Source organism: Coregonus clupeaformis, chromosome 1, assembly GCF_020615455.1.
Source record: "Coregonus clupeaformis isolate EN_2021a chromosome 1, ASM2061545v1, whole genome shotgun sequence".
NCBI classification, from domain to species: Eukaryota; Metazoa; Chordata; class Actinopteri; order Salmoniformes; family Salmonidae; genus Coregonus; species Coregonus clupeaformis.
Window position 1 is genome coordinate 25,892,238 of NC_059192.1, and position 21,533 is coordinate 25,913,770.

The 21,533-nt window shown below is 41.7% G+C and overlaps 1 protein-coding gene across 1 annotated transcript in view; it reads left to right on the top strand.

The window, feature by feature from the left end:
• gucy2g (guanylate cyclase 2g) overlaps positions 1-21,533 on the top strand; it is a 179,683-nt gene that overhangs the window by 74,918 nt on the left and 83,232 nt on the right. Inside the window, exons 2-3 of the mRNA XM_045223798.1 lie at positions 1,985-2,132; positions 17,538-17,647. Coding sequence (XP_045079733.1) covers positions 1,985-2,132; positions 17,538-17,647 — 258 coding nt within the window. The remainder of the gene's footprint in view (positions 1-1,984; positions 2,133-17,537; positions 17,648-21,533) is intronic.

Consider the following 21,533-nt stretch of genomic DNA (forward strand, 5'->3'; position numbering starts at 1 on the left):
GAGTCGCTCTCTTACCAGGATCGATTTTCCCTGTGACTGTCAGATCGAGGTCCGCTCCGACCAGGGTGAAGCCGGCCGGCTCCACTTCTCTGTCCGGGACTCTGTCATCCAGCCAAGTCTCCCAGCTGTATTGGATTCCGCTGCCAGCAACGTTTTCATTATTTAGTCCGTTCGTAGCGGGTATGTACACGATCAACAAGATCAGTCCAAAACCCACCACTGGAAATCCATGGTTGGCAGAATGTTTGTAAACTAAGTGTACAAATTAAAAACATAAAATAACGCCACTAAGTGTACAAATTAAAAACATAAAATAACGCCACACTGCAGGTCGCAACAGAGACGCTGCTAGCCGCTATTTGCTTAGTTACGTTCATGGTTACGTCACGTATGACGAAAGCGCGTAAGTGCAAGCCCACAGACACCCATAGAGAATGTATTGAAAGCTTTGAAATTTGAAAAAAATAGATTTTACATGACAGGCTATGAGAGACTTCTGGGCGATTTTCAACCTGACTGAAATCGCCCAAAAACGGGTGGGGCCATTTGAAGCACGACTTTAGCCTGATTTGACATTTAGTGGCAGTCAGATCAGATTACAACACTGATAACTACTGTTGCCGTGATATAATTGATTAGAAAAAAAATCCCTTCCTTTTCCCGTTTGGCAGTGCGTCGCCCATATCGCCCTATTGAACAGGCCGTCCCTGGATATGACTTAAAGATTGCTGTACACGAGCGGAACCCATCCAACTTGAAGGAGCTGGAGCAGTTTTGCCTTGAAGAATGGGCAAAAATCCCAGTGGCTAGATGTGCCAAGCTCATAGAGACATACCCCAAGAGACTTGCAGCTGTAATTGCTGCAAAAGGTGGCTTTACAAAGTATTGACTTTGGGGGGGGTGAATAGTTATGTACACTAAATTGTATTATTTTTACACTCAAAATATTTTGCATCTTCAAAGTGGTAGGCATGTTGAGTAAATGAAATAATACAAACCCCCAAAAAATCAATTTAAATTCCAGGTTGTAAGGCAACAAAATAGGAAAAATGCCAAGGGGGGTGAATACTTTTGCTAATAATAATCAATGGTTGAACCCCAAACGCGCATGTAAACAGAGCCTCTGTTCAGTTGTGCACTGCTAGTATGCAAGTGCATGCTAGCCTCAGACAATTTACCAGACTCGACTGACAGCATCGCTATTTCAAATATGTAGAATACATTCCAGCTCCGGTTTACGCTCCCTCTCCTGCCTCCTTGTCATTATTATAATCCAAATTTGTGCTGACTGATTAACACAGTGTGAAGTTCCTTTTCAGTGTGTTCCCGGAAAATCTGAAGTCGACATCCATAAGTAAAACGTTGTCAAAAAGGTAAAACAACATCAGAATCATTGAGGAGGTTAGATTAATCTCGCCCGGGTAGGCGTGTTTTGTACCGGCTGAAAGTTGATTGCATTTGATTTATTTGGAACCGGGCTGCCTGTCCGGGTGTATCCAACAGGCAAAGTCATCTCAAAACAAAAGTGACATAATTAAGCATGTGTAGTAATGAGTAGGATTTTGGGGGAGCCAAGATGGTGTCGTTGTGAGAGGGAGTGTTTTCTTGCTTGTCCAAGCAACTTTGAGGGTTAGGGGGTTAACGGTCTAATATTTGCTATCAATGTTGCAAGAAACTAACTCTAACTTGTTTAAGCTAGATATGGCAAGTTCAGAGTTTGATTTGAATGGGACGAACATGACAGAAAGACAACAGAAGACGGAATATCCAAGCCTCACAGAAGATGGCAGGCATGCTAGCTAGCTACGACGAGAGCCAGAGCAGCATGGATACACAAGATGTCGTGAGCTCAAGCAAGCGAAAGAACAAGACGGACCAGGACAAGATCCTTGCAACCTCTTTACCTCAGACCCGAATAAAAAATCCACCGGAGAAAAAAGTGAAAGAGGACATTTCCATGTCTGAACTTTTCTCTGCAATCCAGACCCTGACTACTAAACAAGACGCCACGTTCTCCAAAGTGTCCATCATAGAGCGGGCTACCGAAGAAACAGTTGTGAGCGAGAACAAGGAAATGATAACGTTCCTAGAGAACAAGCTGAAGAAACTGCAATCCCAAAATAATGAGCTGTGTGAGAATGTAGCTGAACTTCAACGGTACTCTCGCAGGTGGAATCTGAAAATGCAAGATGTAAGAGAGGTAGAGGGAGAGGATATTAGGGAAGCAGTCATCAATATCCTGGGAAAGGTGGCTCCGTGACGTGGTACATCGACTTGGGAAACGAAGATCTGATGGACCCCCTCGCAATGTCATCCTCAAATCAAATCAAATTTTATTGGTCCCATACACGTGTTTAGCAGATGTTATTGCAGGTGTAGTGAAATGATTGTGCTTCTAGCTCAGACAGTGAAGTAATATCTAACAATTTCACAACATATACCCAATAAACACAAATCGAAGTAAGGAATGAATTAAGAAAATATACATATATGGATGAGCGATGTCAGAGCGGTATGGACTAAGATACAGTAGAATACTATAGAATACAGTATATACATATGAGATGAGTAATGCAAGATATGTAAACATTATTAAAGTGACTAAGATACCATAGAATAGTATAGAATGCAGTATATACATATGAGATGAGTAATGCAAGATATGTAAACATGATTAAAGTGGCTAGTGTTCCATTTCTTAAAGTGGCCAGTGATTTCTAGTCTATATCTATAGGCAGCAGCCTCTAATGTGCTAGTGATGGCTGTTTAATAGTCTGAGAACCTTGAGATAGAAGCTGTTTTTCAGTCTGTACCTGTACTGACTTCGCCTTCTGGATGATAGCGGAGTGAACAGGCAGTGGCTTGGGTGGTTGTTGTCCTTGATTATCTTTTTGGCCTTCCTATGCAATCGGGTGCTGTAGGTGTCCTGGAGGGCAGGTAGTTTGCCCCAGGTAATGCGTTGTGCAGACTGCACCACCCTCTGGAGAGCCTTGAAGTTGCGGGCGGTGCAGTTGCCGTACAAGGCGGTGATACAGCTCGACAGGATGCTCTCAATTGTGCATCTGTAAAAGTTTGAGGGTTTTAGGTGCCAAGCCAAATTTCTTTAGCCTCCTGAGGTTGAAGAGGCTCTGTCACACCTTCTTCACCACACTGTCTGTGTGGGTGGTCCATTTCAGTTTGTCAGTGATGTGTACGCCAAGGAACTTGAAGCTTTCCACCTTCTCCACTGCAGTCCCGTCGATGTGGATAGGTGGGGTGCATCCTTTGCTGTTTCCTGAAGTCCACGATCATCTCCTTTGCTTTGTTGACGTTGAGTGAGAGGTTATTTTCCTGGCACCACACTCCCAGAGCCCTCACCTCCTCCCTGTAGGCTGTCTCGTCATTGTTGGTAATCAAGCCTACTACTGTTGTGTTGTCTGCAAACTTGATGATTGAGTTGGAGGCATGCTTGGCCACAGTGTTGAGGATCAGCGAAGTGGAGGTGTTGTTTCCTACCTTCACCACCTGGGGGCAGCTCATCAGGAAGTCCAGGACGTCCAGGACCCAGTTGCACAGGGCGGGGTTCAGACCCAGGGCCTTGAGCTTAATGAGTTTGGAGGGTACTATGGTGTTGAATGCTGAGCTATAGTCAATTAACTGCAAGTGATGGCAATTGCATCGTCTGTGGATCTATTGGGGTGTTAAGCAAATTGAAGTGGGTCTAGGTTGGCAGGTAAGGTAGAGGTGATATGATTCTTGACTAGTCTCTCAAAGCACTTCATGATGACAGATGTGAGTGCTACAGGGCGATAGTCGTTTACTTCAGTTACCTTTGCTTTCTTGGGTACAGGAACAATGGTGGCCATCTTGAAGCATGTGGGGACAGCAGACTGGGATGGGGAGAGATTGAATATGTCCGTAAACACACCAGCCAGCTGGTCTGCGCATGCTCTGAGGACGCGGCTAGGGATGCCGTCTGGGCCAAGAACCTTGCAAGGGTTAACACATTTAAATGTTTTACTCACGTCGACCATGGAGAAGGAGAGCCCACAGTCCTTGGTAGCGGGCCGCGTCGGTGGCACTGTGTTATCCTCAAAGCGGGCGAAGTAGGTGTTTAGCTTGTCAGGAAGCAAGACGTCGGTCTCGGCGACGTGGCTGGTTTTCCTTTTGTAGTCCGTGATTGTCTGTAGACCCTACCACATACGTCTCGTGTCTGAGCCGTTGAATTGCGTCTCCACTTTGTCTCTATACTGACGTTTTGCTTGTTTGATTGCTTTGCGGAGTGAATAACTACACTGTTTGTGTTCTGCCATATTCCTAGTCACCTTGCCATGGTTAAATGTGGTGGTTCACGCTTTCAGTTTCGCACGAATGATGCCATCTATCCACGGTTTCTGGTTAGGGTAGGTTTTAATAGTCACAGTGGGTACGACATCTCCTATACACTTCCTGATATACTCAGTTACCGTATAGGTGTATTAGTCAAAATTATTTTCGCAAGCTACCCGGAACATATCCCAGTCCGCGTGATCAAAACAATCCTGAATCGTGGATTCCGATTGGTCAGACCAGCGTTGAATAGTCCTTAGCACAGGTACTTCCTGTTTGAGTTTCTGCCTATAGGAAGGGAGAAGCAAAATGGAGTCGTGGTCAGATTTGCCGAAAGCAGGGCGGGGGAGGGCCTTGTAAGCATCGCGGAAGTTTGAATAACAGTGGTCCAGTGTTTTAGCAGCGCGGGTACTACAGTCAATATGTTGATAGAACTTCGGCAGCCTAGTCCTCAAATTTGCTTTGTTAAAATCCCCAGCTACAATAAATGCAGCCTCAGGATATGTGGTTTCCAGTTTGCATAAAGTCCAGTGAAGTTCTTTGAGGGCCGTCGTGGTATCGGCTTGAGGAGTGATATAAACGGCCATGGCTATAACGGAGGAAAATTATCTTGGGAGATAATACGGTCGGCATTTGATTGTGAGGTATTCTAGGTCGGGTGAACAAAAGGAATTGAGTTCCTGTATGTTACTACAATTACACCATAAGTCGTTAATCATGAAACACACACCTCCTATCTGCGCGATGAACTGAGAATCCCTCTGGCTGGACCGATTCCAAAAGAGTATCCCAAGAGAGCCATGTTTCCGTGAAACAAAGTATGTTACAGGCCCTCATGTCTCTCTGGAAATAAATCATTGCCCTGAGCTCATCAACTTTGTTATTCAAAGACTGAACATTAGCGAGTAAAATACTCGGAAGCGGTGGGTGGTGTGCGCGCCTCCTAAGTCGAACCAGCAGGCCGCCTCGAGTGCCTCTCCTCCACCGGCAATGTTTTGGGTCAGCCTCTGGAATCAGTTCAATTGCTCTGGGGAGAGCGAACAAAGGATATGCTTTGGGGAAGTCGTATTCCTGGTCGTAATGCTGGTAGTTCTGTTGAGTTACCACCGCTCTGATATCCAATAGTTCTTCCCGGCTCTATGTAATGACACAAAATATTTCCTGAGCAAAAAATATAAAAAATTATACATAAAAAAACAAAATACCACAAAGTTTCCTAAGAGCTAGTAGCTAGGATGCCATCTCTGTCGAGGCTTCACTATGCGCCGTTATTTTTATTTTTATTTATTTTTAGTCATTTAGCAGACGCTCTTATCCAGAGCGACTTACAGGAGCCACTACAGGGACATAATCTGGAAAATGGCCAAGCTCAGCATCAAAGAGGCTCTGATACCGCAGGTTCAGACTGCCAGGGAGAAACTGTGGCCGCTTATACAGAATGCACGACAAGATTGAAAGAAGGCTCGGTTCAAGGGCCCACACGCATTCATCGAAGGAAGAAAGATTACTGGTTAACTCTGATGACATGGACCACGTTTGAACTGTGAGTACTGCCAAGATTACATTTACTGTACTGCCACAAGTAAATTTACCGTTTGAACTATAATTTAGGAACACTTGCCAAAACAAGAAAAGAAGGGATTTGTTATACTGTACCTTAACTGAGTGTAGTTTTTCGTCGGAGTAACCCTCTCAAGGTTTACTGTTTGTTTTATTGTTGACATTACTGCATCTGCTGTCTAGTTTGTGTCTCTTTCTTTTTTAATGCAGGAGTTTGTTTTCAACTCACTCAATAACATTAGCATGAATGCTAGGGTTTTGAGAGATCTTACAAAAAGGAAAGTCTTATTTTATATTGTAAAAGCAGTAACGCAGATTTTGTCCTTCTTCAGGAAACTCATTTGTGTGAAAGTGACTTTTCATTTTGGAAGTCACAATGGGGAGACATGGCCTATTTCAGTCATGGATCAAACCATTCTGCTGGTGTTTTGATGCTTATCCGCAAGTTTAAAGGCGACATTCTAGAATCCACATCTTCACAGGATCGGAGATGGGTAACTGTTAAACATGACAATGCTATTTGCATCATCTGTAATGTGTATGGACATAACTCACATGCTCCAAATAAGACCGTTTTGGCCCAACTTACCAGGAAATGACAGGATGTACGGAGCAAATACTCAGAGGCTTTTCTAATTCTCTCAGGGGATTTTAACAAACACCTGATGACTCTGCTGATCGTTTTCCTCCCAGAATGAGTCAAAGCTCTCAAAATAGCAATATCATCACAGCATTATGCAAGGATCTCTCTGTTGATGATGCCTGGCGTTATTTCAATCCGGATGCAAAGGGTTATACATGGACCAACAAAACTATGTCACGAAAATCTAGAATAAATGTATTGCTAATTTCCCCCTTTTTGTTACAATTTGTTATAGATGTAGATCATCAGTTGGCTCCCCTTTTCTGATCATCATTTGATTTCCCTGAATTTACAAGCTACTAAAAAATCTATAACGGCACTCAAAATGTATGATATATTTTGCAAAGATCCCATTACAATATCAACATTTGTCAATTCCTTTTATGAAAACCGTTACAACTCACAATTTCAGGAAGATGGTTGTGAAAGCTGCATTTGCCACATTCAGAATTATGTCCCTGTAATTGAGGATGATTTCCACTCAGTTTGCGATTCACCTGTGTTAATAGAAGAAATTAGAGAGGCTCTGAATTCAATGAAAAAAGGAAATCACCTGGCCCTGATGGCCTGTCAGTTGAATTAATAATTAATAATAATTCAGACATAACTGTAAGGAATAAGTCAGTTCTACCCTAGCTGGCATGAGAGGAATATAGATTTTGTTCTTGATGTTTTCGACAACAGGGGTAATATTCTTTCATATGAACAATTAATAACATTGAATGAGTTTCCAATACCTTTCAGATAATTTATTTCTGTGATCAAAGCGATTCCCAGTGGTCTAACTACACTAATGAAAACTAATCTTAGCTTTGATGATGATCACAGAGCTTATCCAGAACTCAGTTTGGAAGGCGTAGGCTTACTTGAGAAATCGTGTTGTAACAAATACATAAATGTTCCATTCACGAAACCAACTTACACCTAGAGGAAAATTTTTCTGGAACATGCTTATTCCTGACATTGTCTGTAAAAAAGCTTGGTTGATGCCTTACAAATATTGTATACCAAACAAATTTAAGGAAGTGCACTTTAAGATTCTACATAAGATATATCCATGTAATTCTATGCTGTCCAAATTTGTTGATATTGATGATATCTGCGTTTTCTGCGAAAAATTTGAAAATCTGACTCACTTGTTCTATGAATGTACACTACCAGTCAAAAGCTTGGACACACCTACCCATTCAAGGACTTTTCTTAATTTATTCTCTATTATTCTCTCAACCAGCTTCATGAGGTAGTCACCTAGAATGCATTTCAATCAACAGGTATGCTTTCTTAAAAGTGAATTTGTGGAATTTCTTTCCTTCTTAATGCATTTGAGCCAATCAATTGTGTTTTGACAAGGTGGGGGGGTACACAGAAGATAGCCCTATTTGGTAAAATACTATATTATGGCAAGAACAGCTCAAATAAGCAAAGAGAAACGACAGTCCATCATTACTTTAAGACATGAAGGTCAGTTGCGAAAACCATCAAGCGCTATGACGAAACTGTCTCTCATGAGGACCACCACAGGAATGGAAGACCCAGAGTTACCTCTGCTGCAGAGGATAAGTTCATTAGAGTTACCAGCCTCAGAAATTGCAGCCCAAATAAATGCTTCACAGAGTTCAAGTAACAGACACATCTCAACATCAACTGTTCAGAGGGGACTGTGTGAATCAGGCATTCATGATCAAATTGCTGCAAAGAAACCACTACTAAAGGACACCAATAATAAGAAGAGATCTGCTTGGGCCAAGAAACACGAGCAATGGACATTAGACCGGTGGAAATGTGTCCTTTGGTCTGGAGTCCAAATTGGAGATTTTTGGTTCCAACCGTCGTGTCTTTGTGAGATGCGGTGTGGGTGAACGGATGATCTCTGCATGTGTGGTTCCCACCATGAAGCATGGAGGAGGTGTTATGGTGTGGGGGTGCTTTGCTGGTGACACTGTCTGTGATTCATTTAGAATTCAAGGCACACTTAACCAGCATGGCTACCTCAGCATTCTGCAGCGATCTGCCATCCCATCAGGTTTGGGCTTAGTGGGACTATCATTTGTTTTTCAACAGGACAATGACCCAACACACCTCCAGGCTGTGTAAGGGCTATTTTACCAAGAACGAGCGTGATGGAGTGCTGCATCAGAGGACCTGGCCTCCACAATCCCCCGACCTCAACCCAATTGAGATGGTTTGGGATGAGTCGGACGGCAGAGTGAAGGAAAAGCAGCCAACAAGTGCTAAGCAGATGTGGGAACTCCTTCAATACTGTTTGAAAAGCATTCCAGGTAAAGCTGGTTGAGAGAATGCCAAGAGTGTGCAAAGCTGTCATCAAGGCAAAGGATGGCTATTTGAAGAATCTCAAATATAACATATATTTTGATTTGTTTAACACTTTTTTGGTTACTACATGATTCCATATGTGTTATTTCATAATTTTGATGTCTTCACTATTATTCTACAATGTAGAAAATAGTAAAAATATTGAAGAACCCTTGAATTTGTGGGTGTTTCCAAACTTTTGACTGGTACTGTAAATCTGTGATCGATTTTTAGAAAAACCTTGCAGAATACTTATTTACCTTTTTGAACACTACCCATGTTTTTGACATGAAGGATATAATATGTTACTACTGCAATGATAACAAGACCATTGAAATGATTGTGATTTTTTATTTTCTTATTTTAAAAAATTCCAGAATTTTATACCAAAATTACAGATATTTTTGATTGAATTTAATCATCTTGTTAAGACATTATCCATAGTCAATAACAAAAAGAAAAACATCTTCCTGAATCATTATAATGAGATGTTTTCTGAGTGAATACAATTGCACAAGGATTGTCAGATTCATTTTTATCTTTTGTTTGTTATTATACACTGCTCAAAAAAATAAAGGGAACACTTAAACAACACAATGTAACTCCAAGTCAATCACACTTCTGTGAAATCAAACTGACCACTTAGGAAGCAACACTGACTGACAATAAATTTCACATGCTGTTGTGCAAATGGAATAGACAACAGGTGGAAATTATAGGCAATTAGCAAGACACACCCAATAAAGAAGTGGTTCTGCAGGTGGTGACCACAGACCACTTCTCAGTTCCTATGCTTCCTGGCTGATGTTTTGGTCACTTTTGAATGCTGGCGGTGCTTTCACTCTAGTGGTAGCATGAGACGGAGTTTACAACCCACACAAGTGGCTCAGGTAGTGCAGCTCATCCAGGATGGCACATCAATGCGAGCTGTGGCAAGAAGGTTTGCTGTGTCTGTCAGCGTAGTGTCCAGAGCATGGAGGCGCTACCAGGAGACAGGCCAGTACATCAGGAGACGTGGAGGAGGCCGTAGGAGGGCAACAACCCAGCAGCAGGACCGCTACCTCCACCTTTGTGCAAGGAGGAGCAGGAGGAGCACTGCCAGAGCCCTGAAAAATGACCTCCAGCAGGTCACAAATGTGCATGTGTCTGCTCAAACGGTCAGAAACAGACTCCATGAGGGTGGTATGAGGGCCCGACGTCCACAGGTGGGGGTTGTGCTTACAGCCCAACACCGTGCAGGACGTTTGGCATTTGCCAGAGAACACCAAGATTGGCAAATTCGCCACTGGCGCCCTGTGCTCTTCACAGATGAAAGCAGGTTCACACTGAGCACGTGACAGACGTGACAGAGTCTGGAGACGCCGTGGAGAACGTTCTGCTGCCTGCAACATCCTCCAGCATGACCGGTTTGGCGGTGGGTCAGTCATGGTGTGGGGTGGCATTTCTTTGGGGGGCCGCACAGCCCTCCATGTGCTCGCCAGAGGTAGCCTGACTGCCATTAGGTACCGAGATGAGATCCTCAGACCCCTTGTGAGACCATATGCTGGTGCGGTTGGCCCTGGGTTCCTCCTAATGCAAGACAATGCTAGACCTCATGTGGCTGGAGTGTGTCAGCAGTTCCTGCAAGAGGAAGGCATTGATGCTATGGACCGCCCGTTCCCCAGACCTGAATCCAATTGAGCACATCTGGGACATCATGTCTCGCTTCATCCACCAACGCCACGTTGCACCACAGACTGTCCAGGAGTTGGCGGATGCTTTAGTCCAGGTCTGGGAGGAGATCCCTCAGGAGACCATCCGCCACCTCATCAGGAGCATGCCCAGGCGTTGTAGGGAGGTCATACAGGCACGTGGAGGCCACACACACTACTGAGCCTCATTTTGACTTGTTTTAAGGACATTACATCAAAGTTGGATCAGCCTGTAGTGTGGTTTTCCACTTTAATTTTGAGGGTGACTCCAAATCCAGACCTCCATGGGTTGATACATTTGATTTCCATTGATAATTTTTGTGTGATTTTGTTGTCAGCACATTCAACTATGTAAAGAAAAAAGTATTTAATAAGATGATTTCATTTATTCAGAACTAGGATGTGTTGTTTAAGTGTTCCCTTTATTTTTTTGAGCAGTGTATATATACAGTTGAAGTTGGAAGTTTACATACACTTAAGTTGGAGTCATTAAAACTCATTTTTCAACCACTCCACAAATGTCTTGTTAACAAACTATAGTTTTGGCAAGTTGGTTAGGACATCTACTTTGTGCATGACACAAGTATATTTCCAACAATTGTTTACAGACAGATTATTTCACTTATAATTCACTGTATCACAATTCCAGTGCTTCAGAAGTATACATACACCAAGTTGATGGGCCATTAAACAGCTTGGAAGATTCCAGAAAATGATGTCATGGCTTTAGAAGCTTCTGATAGGCTAATTGAAATAATTTGAGTCAGTTGGAGGTGTACCTGTGGATGTTTTTCAAGGCCTACCTTCAAAATTAGTGCCTCTTTGCTTGACATCATGGGAAAACCAAAGGAAATCAGCCAAGACCTCATAAAAAAATGGTAGACCTCCACAGGTCTGGTTCATCCTTGGGAGCAATTTCCAAACGCCTGAAGGTACCACGTTCATCTGTACAAAAAATTGTATGCAAGTATAAACACCATGGGACCACGCAGCCGTCATACCTCTCAGGAAGGAGACGCGTTCTGTCTCCTAGAGATGAACGTACTTTGGTGCGAAAAGTGCAAATAAATCCCAGAACAACAGCAAAGGACCTTGTGAAGATGCTGGAGGAAACAGGTACAAAAGTATCTATATCCACAGTAAAACGAGTCCTATATTGACATAACCTAAAAGGCCGCTCAGCAAGGAAGAAGCCACTGCTCCAAAACCGCCATAAAAAAGCCAGACTACGGTTTGCAACTGCACATGGGGACAAAGATCGTTCTTTTTCGAGAATTGTCTTCTGGTCTGATTAAACAAAAAGAGAACTCTTTGGCCATAATGACCATTGTTATGTTTGGAGGAAAAAGGGGGGGCTTGCAAGCGGAAGAACACCATCCCAACCGTGACGCACGGCAGTGGCAGCATCATGCTGTGGGTGTGCTTTGCTGCAGGAGGGCCTAGTGCACTTCACAAAATAGATGGCATCATGAGGAAGGAAAATTATGTGGATATATTGAAACAACATCTCAAGACATCAGTCAGGAAGTTAACGCTTGGTTGCAAATGGGTCTTCCAAATGGACAGTGACCCCAAGCATACTTCCAAAGTTGTGGCAAAATGGCTTAAGGACAACAAAGTCAAGATATTGTAGTGGCCATCACAAAGCCCTGACCTCAATTCTATAGAACATTTGTGGGCAGAACTGAAAAAGCGTGTGCGAGCAAGGAGGCCTACAAACCTGACTCAGTTACACCAGCTCTGTCAGGAGGAATGGGCAAAATTCACCCAACTTATTATGGGAAGCTTGTGGAAGGCTACCCGAAACGTTTGACCCAAGTTAAACAATTTTAAAGCAATGCTAAGAAATACTAGTTGAGTGTATGTAAACTTCTGACCCACTGGGAATGTGATGAAAGAAATAAAAGCTGAAATAAATAATTCTCTCTACAGTTATTCTGACATTTCACATTCTTAAAATAAAGTGGTGATCCTAACTGACCTAAGACAGGGAATTTTTACTAGGATTAAATGTCAGGAATTGTGAAAAACTGAGTTTAAATGTATTTGGCTTAGGTGTATGTAAACTTCCGACTTCAACTGTATATATATATATATATTGTATGTATTTAGTATTTTCTTGTTTATACCTGTGTTTTGTTTTGCTAGACATTTTTGATGTAGGGATGTAAGTAGTTGATAATTGTATATAATAACAAAAATATTTAAAAAAGAGAAGGATTCTGTTATTTCACATGCATAAGTGATTGCTTTTGATAAAAACTTGATATGAATGAACAAAATTATTTTGGACTTCGCGTCTGTCTAAATTAATATTTTGAGAACAGGGTTTGTACAGTCGTGGTCAAAAGTTTTGAGAATGACACAAAAACTAATTTTCACAAAGTCTGCTGCCTCAGTTTTGATGATGACAATTTGCATATACTCCAGAATGTCATGAAGAGTGATCAGATGAATTGCAATTAATTGCAAAGACCCTCTTTGCCATGAAAATGAACTTAATCCCCAAAAAACATTTCCACTGCATTTCAGCCCTGCCATCATGTCAGTGATTCTCTCGTTAACACAGGTGAGAGTGTTGACGAGGACAAGGCTGGAGATCACTCTGTCATGCTGATTGAGTTAGAATAACAGACTGGAAGCTTTAAAAGGAGTGTGGTGCTTGAAATCATTGTTCTTCCTCTGTTAGCCATGGTTACTTGCAAGGAAACACGTGCCATCATCATTGCTTTGCACAAAAAGGGCTTCACAGGCAAGGATATTGCTGCTAGTAAGATTGCACCTAAATCAACCATTTATCGGATCATCAAGAACTTCAAGGAGAGATGTTCAATTGTTGTGAAGAAGGCGTCAGGGCGCCGAAGAAAGTCCAGCAAGCGCCAGGACCGTCTCCTAAAGTTCATTCAGACTGATATTCTGCAAAAGGTACAGGGATTGGACTGCTGAGGACTGGGGTAAAGTCATTTTCATGATGGAGCACCTTGCCACAAGGCAAAAGTGATAACTAAGTGGCTCGGGGAACAAAACATTGACATTTTGGGTCCATGGCCAGTAATCCCCCCAGACCTTAATCCCATTGAGAACCATCGATCCTCAAGAGGCGTGTGGACAAACAAAAACCCACAAATTCTGACAAACTCCAAGCATTGATTATGCAAGAATGGGCTGCCATCAGTCAGGATGTGGCCCAGAAGCTAATTGACAGCATGCCATGGCGGATTGCAGAGGTCTTGAAAAAGAAGTGTATATTGACTCTTTGCATAAACTTAATGTAATTGTCAATAAAAGCCTGACACTTATGAAATGCTTGTAATTATACTTCAGTATACCATAGTAACATCTGACAAAAATATCTCATAACACTGAAGCAGCGACTTTGTGAAGACCAATACTTGTGCCATTCTCAAAACATTTGACCACGACTGTAGTGTAATGGTTAGAGTTACCGCCTGTGAAGATTGTGGGTTTGCCTCCTGGAGGATACATTTTGACCATGATTTAGTTTATTGTTTTGACTGCCCGCTCCTGACACACACACTTATTTTAATTTATTAGGTGGCTCTTAAAAGAGGCTTTGGGTTCGTTGAATGGCAGGCAAGTGGCAGTGAGTGTGGTGATGTGTAGTACTGCGTCTGTCTTGCTAGAACTGCTGTAGAGACCAGCCCTCATACTCTAAAGGAAGGAGTCGTTGCCCTCATCCGTGAGATGAACAACTTCCCTCCGGTACTGCCCAGGGACAGAGTTTTTTATGGCAGAGTGGTGGATTGTGGGCATGATTCTGTCACGGAGAAATGCAAGCTTGCGCATGTGGAGCTGACAAACGACTTATGGCAATTCAAATGCACGCAGTACACATGGTACTTCGCACACTATCAATACTTGTTCTGGTGCAAATCTGTGAGTATTCCCATCTGTTTTCATATTTATACTGCCATTTATAAATGTGGGAATGTATGCTCTTTTACTGGAGTTGGACAGCTGGGTACAGAATTACTAAGAACATTTGTAGCTAAAGGATTTAGCGCACCTATCCACTTAAGAGTGTTTTGTACTTGTCTAATGACTTTGTATTTTACAGGTGTTTCTCAGCAGTGTTTATATCAGCAGTTACCAATATTGCTCATGACAAGCAACTGGGTTATGCATGTATTTTTTTTATTCAAGCCCAGGGCTACCACACCTGATTCTACTACTCAGCGGGTCATCAAGACCTCAACTGTTCAATTTGACCATGAATAGTAGAATCAGGTGTGGTAGAACTGTGCTTAAACCTGTAGCTTGTCAAGAGCAATTGTGGCCATCCCTGAATTGTACTTATACGTTGACTATATCTGATGAATGTACATTTGGTTGCACATTTTATATTTAGTGATAACTCACTTTTGTTTACAGGTAATGTAGAACTAGGCCTTTCTTCAGTAAACTTTTAGGTACATTTTATTGTACAGTGCCTTCAGAAAGTATTCACAACCCTTGCCTTTTTCCACATTTTGTTGTGTTACAGCCTGAATTTAAAATTGATTAAATGGATATGATTTGTCACTAGCATACACACAATACCCCATAATGTCAGTGGAATTATGTTTTTTGAAATTTTTACAAATTAATTAAAAGTTAAAAGCTGAAATGTCTCGAGTCAATAAGTATTCAACCCCTTTCTTATGTCAAGCCTAAATAAGTTAATTAGTAAACATTTGCTTAAGAAGTCACATAAGTTGCATGGACTCACTCTGTGTGCAATAATAGTGTTTGACATTATTTTTGAATGACTACCGTATCTCTGTATCGATCAGACCTCAGGATAAGACCCAGATGCAGACAGTTCGAAGTAACAAAAGTGTATTACAACAACAGGGGCAGGCAAGTAACAGGTCACGGTCAGGTAGAGGTCAGTAATCCAGGCCAGTGTCATAAGGTACAGAACGGCACACAGGCTCAGGGTCAGGGCAGGCAGAATGGTCAAAACCAGGAAAACTAGAAAACAGGGACTAGAGAGAAAACATGACTACGGGGAAAACGCTGGTAGGCTTGACAAGACGAACTGGCAACAGACAAACATAAAACACAGGTATATATGCACATGGGATAATGGGCCTGGAGGGGGGTGGAGACAAGCACAAGACAGGTGAAACAGATCAGGGTGTGTATCCCCCACATACAATTATCTGTTAGGTCCCTCAGTCGAGCAGTGAATTTCAAACACAGATTCAACCACAAAGACCAGGGGAGTTTTCCAATGCCTCGCAAAGAAGGGCACCTATTGACGGGTTAAAAAAAGCAGACATTGAATATCCCTTTGAGCATGGTGAAGTTAGTAATTAGACTTTGGATGGTGTATCAATACACCCAGTCACTACAAAGATACAGGTGTCCTTCCTAACTCAGTTGCTGTAGAGGAAGGAAACTGCTCAGGGATTTCACTATGAGGCCAATGGTGACTTTAAAACAGTTACAGTTTAATGGCTGTGATAGGAGAAAACTGAGGATGGATCAACAACATTTTAGTTACTCCACAATACTAACCTAATTGACAGAGTGAAAAGAAGGAAGCCTATACAGAACAAAAATATTTAAAAACATGCATCCTGTTTGCAACAAGGCACTAAAGTAATACTGCAAAAAATGTGGCAAATCATTAAACTTTTTGTCCTGAATACAAAGTGTTATGTTTGGGGCAAATCCAATACAACACATTACTGAGTACCACTCTCCATATTTTCAAGCATAGTGGTGGCTGCATCATGTTATGGGTATGCTGTGAATCGTTAAGGACTCTGGAGTTTTTCAGGATGAAAAGAAACTGAAAATCTTAGAGGAAAACCTGGTTCAGTCTGCTTTGCAACAGACACTGTGAGATGAATTCACCTTTCAGCAGGACAATAACCTAAAACACATGGCCAAATCTACCCTGGACTTGGTTAGAAAGAAGACAGTGAATGTTCCTCAGTGGCAGAGTTACAGTTTTGACTTAAATCTACTTGAAAATCTATGGCAAGAGTTGAAAATGGTTGTCTAGCAATGATTAGCAAACAATTTGGCAGAGCTTGAAGAATTTGTTAAAGAATAATGGGCAAATGTTGCACAATCCAGCTGTGGAAAGCTCTTAGAGACTTACCGAGAAGACGCACAGCTGTAATCGTTGCCAACGGTGCTTATACAAAGTACTGATTCAGGGGTGTGAATACCTATGTAAATTAGATATTTCTGTATTTCATTTTCAATAAATTAGTAAAGATTTCGGAAAACATGTTTTCATTTTGTCATTACGTGGTATTGTGTGTAAATGGGTGAGAATAAAATCAGTTTATTCCATTTTGAATTGAGGCTGTAACACAACAAACTGTTGAATAATTCAAGGGGTATGAATACTTTTGAAGGCACTGCAAATAGTTAATGAGAACATGTTGATTATTTGTGTATTTTCCAGGAGCTTGCTCAATTCTCTTTACTCCTTATTGGCTTAAATGGGTTTCTGGTTTTTTGCTTTCCTCTGGAAAATCAGCTGTTAATATCAAGAAGGTTTTAATCCTAAGAAACCTGCCTACATATAGTTTGAAATACAATACCAACATAGATACTGTAGAAGCCCAAAGCTGTGTGCTGGAAAACCTTGGTAGATCATGGGTGGAATAGGCATTGTGTTGTTCATGTGAGTTTCCTTTCTTCTTTGGCTTGAGACCAATGCCTACTTCTCACTTAAAATGTCGTTTTTTGTTTTTAATTGGCTCTATGCACTGAACATAATCAAGCACAGCTAAACCATTTGAAAGTATTGACCTGACATAATTTGACTCAGGTCTATTCATTTTGCGAGACTAAGCTCCTACTACCAACCAGTTGTACATTATGGGCTGGTTTCCCAGACACAGATTCAGTTTAGTCCTGAACTAAAAAGCATTCTGAATGGATTTCATTGAATGCACTATTGAGTCCAGGACTAGGTTTAATCTGTCTGGGAAACTGGTCCAAAAAGCTTACTGAAACCCACGTTACCGAAACCATAATTTCCCATCTTCTCCTAGTGATTGTGGTGATGACCAACGCCGAGGATGCAATTAACCTTTTAATGGAGGCGGAGAGGCAGGGCCTGATGGCTGGAGAGTATGTTTTTTTTCTTCTGCAACATTTTGAGGTCAGTGGCAATTTGGTGAGTAAGTTTCAAGTTTTTAATGCCATGTTCACAAGTACAGTGAAATGCCTTTCTTGCAAGCTCCAAACCCAACAATGCAGTAATCAAAATCAATGTAGCATAAACGATAATGTAAGGTAGAACAAAAACGAGAAAGTAAGAAGCTATATACAGGGTCAGTTCCAACACCATATTTAAAATGTGCATGGAGTGATAGAGGTAGATATGTATAAGGGTAAGGTGACTAGGCATCAGGATATATGAGAAACAGAGTAGCAGCAGCGTAAATTATGATTGTATGTGAGTGTGTGTGTAGTATCAGTATAAATGTGTGTGCATGTTATTATGTGTGTGTTGGAGTGTCATTGTGCGTGAGTGTGTAGCTTGATGCCACAGGTAGGGTTAGTTAAAGTTAGGGTTAGTTAAAATATGTTAATCATTGTGGCGAGTAGTAGGCCTACATACAAATGTAATTGACTGCTTATATCACCTTTTAAGTAGTATGACTTGCCTCAGAAATAATTTGTGAAGCATCTACAGTATGTATGGCTTATGAAGACTTTACAAATGCCCTATAAAGACTTTATAATTTGTAGTGTGTCTACAGTGTGCCTATAAAGGTTCGTTTTGCCTGCTCAGATCATGTCATCAGAAGAAAAACTCCTGGACCTTGAGGCTCAGGATTTTCTGAAATGTACACTGTATTATTGTCAATGTTTACACCCTAGGTACAGATTTAGGATCAGCAATCAGCATCTCCTCCCCCAATCCTAACCTTAACCATTAGTGGGGGAAATGCAAATGCAAAAACTGAACCAAGATCATCATTTATGGAAAACTTCACCCTACTCCAGTCATAGCTTAGCAGCCATAGGTTATTCAAGACACCTGTCAACTGGTGGCAGGATGTCAGCTCAAGAGGGACCTCTAATGGTCTTATTGTAGAGCCATAGAGCCCCACAGTGGACGTGTCATAATACCCATAAAACCTATAATATTTTCACCATTCATTTTTCCCATGTGGATTTTAGAACCACTTCAAAGAAGGTCTGTGTTTCATGTAGGCTTTCTCTGGCGTGACATTTTGATAACCATGTAAATATTTCTTGGACAAGGTGACTTTCATCAATATATTAGTCTCTATTTACGCTCACATTCGAAAATGCTAATTAGTATCAGAGTAGACATGATGCAAGACTACAAATCTGGCATGTCATCTATAGCTGACACCTTTGCTGTCAGCTAGCTTCTAGATACCTTGATCCAAAATGAAAGATATATTGAGCATTTTCATTTACTGTTCCGTATTTATGCATTTGGTCTTGTGTCTTGTACAGAATACTATCCTAGTAGCAGTCAGATATTTACAACGTGCCATGAATACTAGGCTAGTTTTTTTTTTGCAAAGAAGCTAGCTGCCTAGCTACCTACAGTACCTAGAGGATATTAGCAACACACCCTTATTTTCCCAGATCCTCTTCTTCTCCAGCCTTATCATTTCTGCCAACTATATAAACAAGGTGAAATCTATTTCAATTCATTGTGTCAGAATGCACTGCTGTATTAAAGCAATTCAGAACTAACTAAATTTATAAACAGCATATTGTGAATTTTGGTGGGTGAGTTACAAATGGAGAAACAACTGTAAGGTAGGTTTAGTATAAAATACTAGGTCAACTCCAGCAGAATGAGAAACACACTTAACAGACTAAAAACAAGGAAGCCATGCCTAAACGCAGCAATATCAACACCCTTTTTGTCAATTTAACAGGTCCATGTTCCTGCTGTCAATTGTGAGCAGCACATTTACCACTGCATTCAGTCTGACCCCCAGAATAAGCAGGAGGACAGCATTACACAGGTGAAAAAGAGGTAGAAAAAACAGCACACCACAACACTTTTAAGGTGCTTACATATGACCCATGGTAAGTGGCAAAGGTCTCATAGACTTCAATGGGAGTAGGGCGGCGGTTTTGCATGCGGCCGTGTTCGTGGTGCTTGCTTCCGTGAGGCTGCGCCGCTAGCTCTGTGCTGTAATTAACTGAAGTCTTGAGTGGCCGCAGCGCATGCTCGACCAATGAGCAGAGTTCATCTTGTCAACAAATCAAGCAATGTTTTAATGACAACATTCAAGCTCACAACAACCGGGACCGCTGGTCTCTACACACGATAGGCACGTTTTCTCGCGGTTAAATTACAGTTTACCGCGGCCCGTGTGTAAGCGCCTTTAAACGTGTTATGAGTCTAGATGTTATCAAATCAGGAGAAGAACAAGTGAAGGAAGCAGCATAGGGAAATTGGGTGAAGGTAGGGTGGGTTTATAGAGATAAGATGGCGAGTACCAAAGTTTCCGAAGTTGAGGGACCATAGGGCATAAAAGGCATTGTGTGGAATAAGGGCTGCTTCTGCACCCCTTTTAGGTCTTTGTCACAAATATCCGGCCCATGTCATACTCGAGGTCTCAGCGTGTGAACCTCAACGTCATTCCATCTCGGTTGCAGCATTCAAATCGTGATCTTTGTGTGTCTGTGAATCACAACATTAAAGACGATGAGTCATCACAGCATTTCCAAAAATGTAGCCATACACAATACAACTTAAACATTGAGGACAGCATTTTGTTGACAACATGGTGGTTTACACTATGTCTGCTATGTGTGAATGGTGGAAGAATCTTACCCCAGCTGTAGGTCCATTTGAGTGTGTGTGGTCACTTAGGCCTGTATGTCAAACAGTACTGGGACCATTGGACCACTTGGGATGCTTGCTCTCAAAGAGCTGCTTGAATGTCTTCAGGTCTGCGTCTAGAAAGGTCAAGTACAAAATGGAGGAAGTTAACAATCTTTGGCTTCCATTGAATTCAAAGTTGACACAAATTAGAAACTAAGCAATACGATGCAGACACATCTCAACATCAACTGTTCAGAGTAGACTGCGTGAATCAGGCCATCATGGTCGAATTCCTGCCAAGAAACCACTACTGAAGGACACCAATAAGAAGATGAGACAATAAGAAACACAAGCTATGGACATTAGACCGGTGGAAATCTGTCCTTTGGTCTGATGAGTCCAAATTTGAGACTTTTAGTTCCAACCAACGTGTCTTTGTGAGACGCAGAGTAGGTGAATGGATGATCTCCGCATGTGTGGTTCCCACCATGAAGCATGGAGGAGGTGTGATGGTGTGGGGGTGTTTTGCTGGTGACTCTGTCTGTGATTTATTTTGAATTCAAGGCACACTTAACCAGCATGGTTACCACAGCATTCTGCAGCGATACGCCATCCCATCTGGTTTGCGTTTAGTGGGACTACTATATGTTATTCAACAGGACAATGACCCAAAAAACACCTCCAGGCTGTGTAAGGGCTATTTGACCTAGAAGGAGAGTGATGGAGTGCTGCATCAGATGACCTGGCCTCCACAATCCCCCGACCGCAACCCAATTGAGATGGTTTGGGATGAGTTGGACCGCAGAGTGAAGGAAAAGCAGCCAACAAGTGCTCAGCATATGTGGGAACTCCATCAAGACTGTTGAAAAAGCATTCCTCATGAAGCTGGTTGAGAGAATGCCTAGAGTGTGCAAAGCTGTCATCAAGGCAAAGGGTGGCTACTTTGAAGAATCTCAAATTTTGTTTGTAATTTTGTTTAGCACTTTTTTGTTTACTACATGATTCCATATGTGTTATTTCATCACTATTATTTTACAATGTAGAACATAGTAAAAATGGTTAAAAAAAACTTGAATGAGTAGGTGTGTCCAAACTTTTGACTGGTAATATAGTATTTTGGACATCATTATATCGATACCTTGAATCCAAGTATCGATTTGTAATTGTAATACGTTTTGAGAATGACACAAGTATTGGTCTTCACAAAGTTCACTGCTTC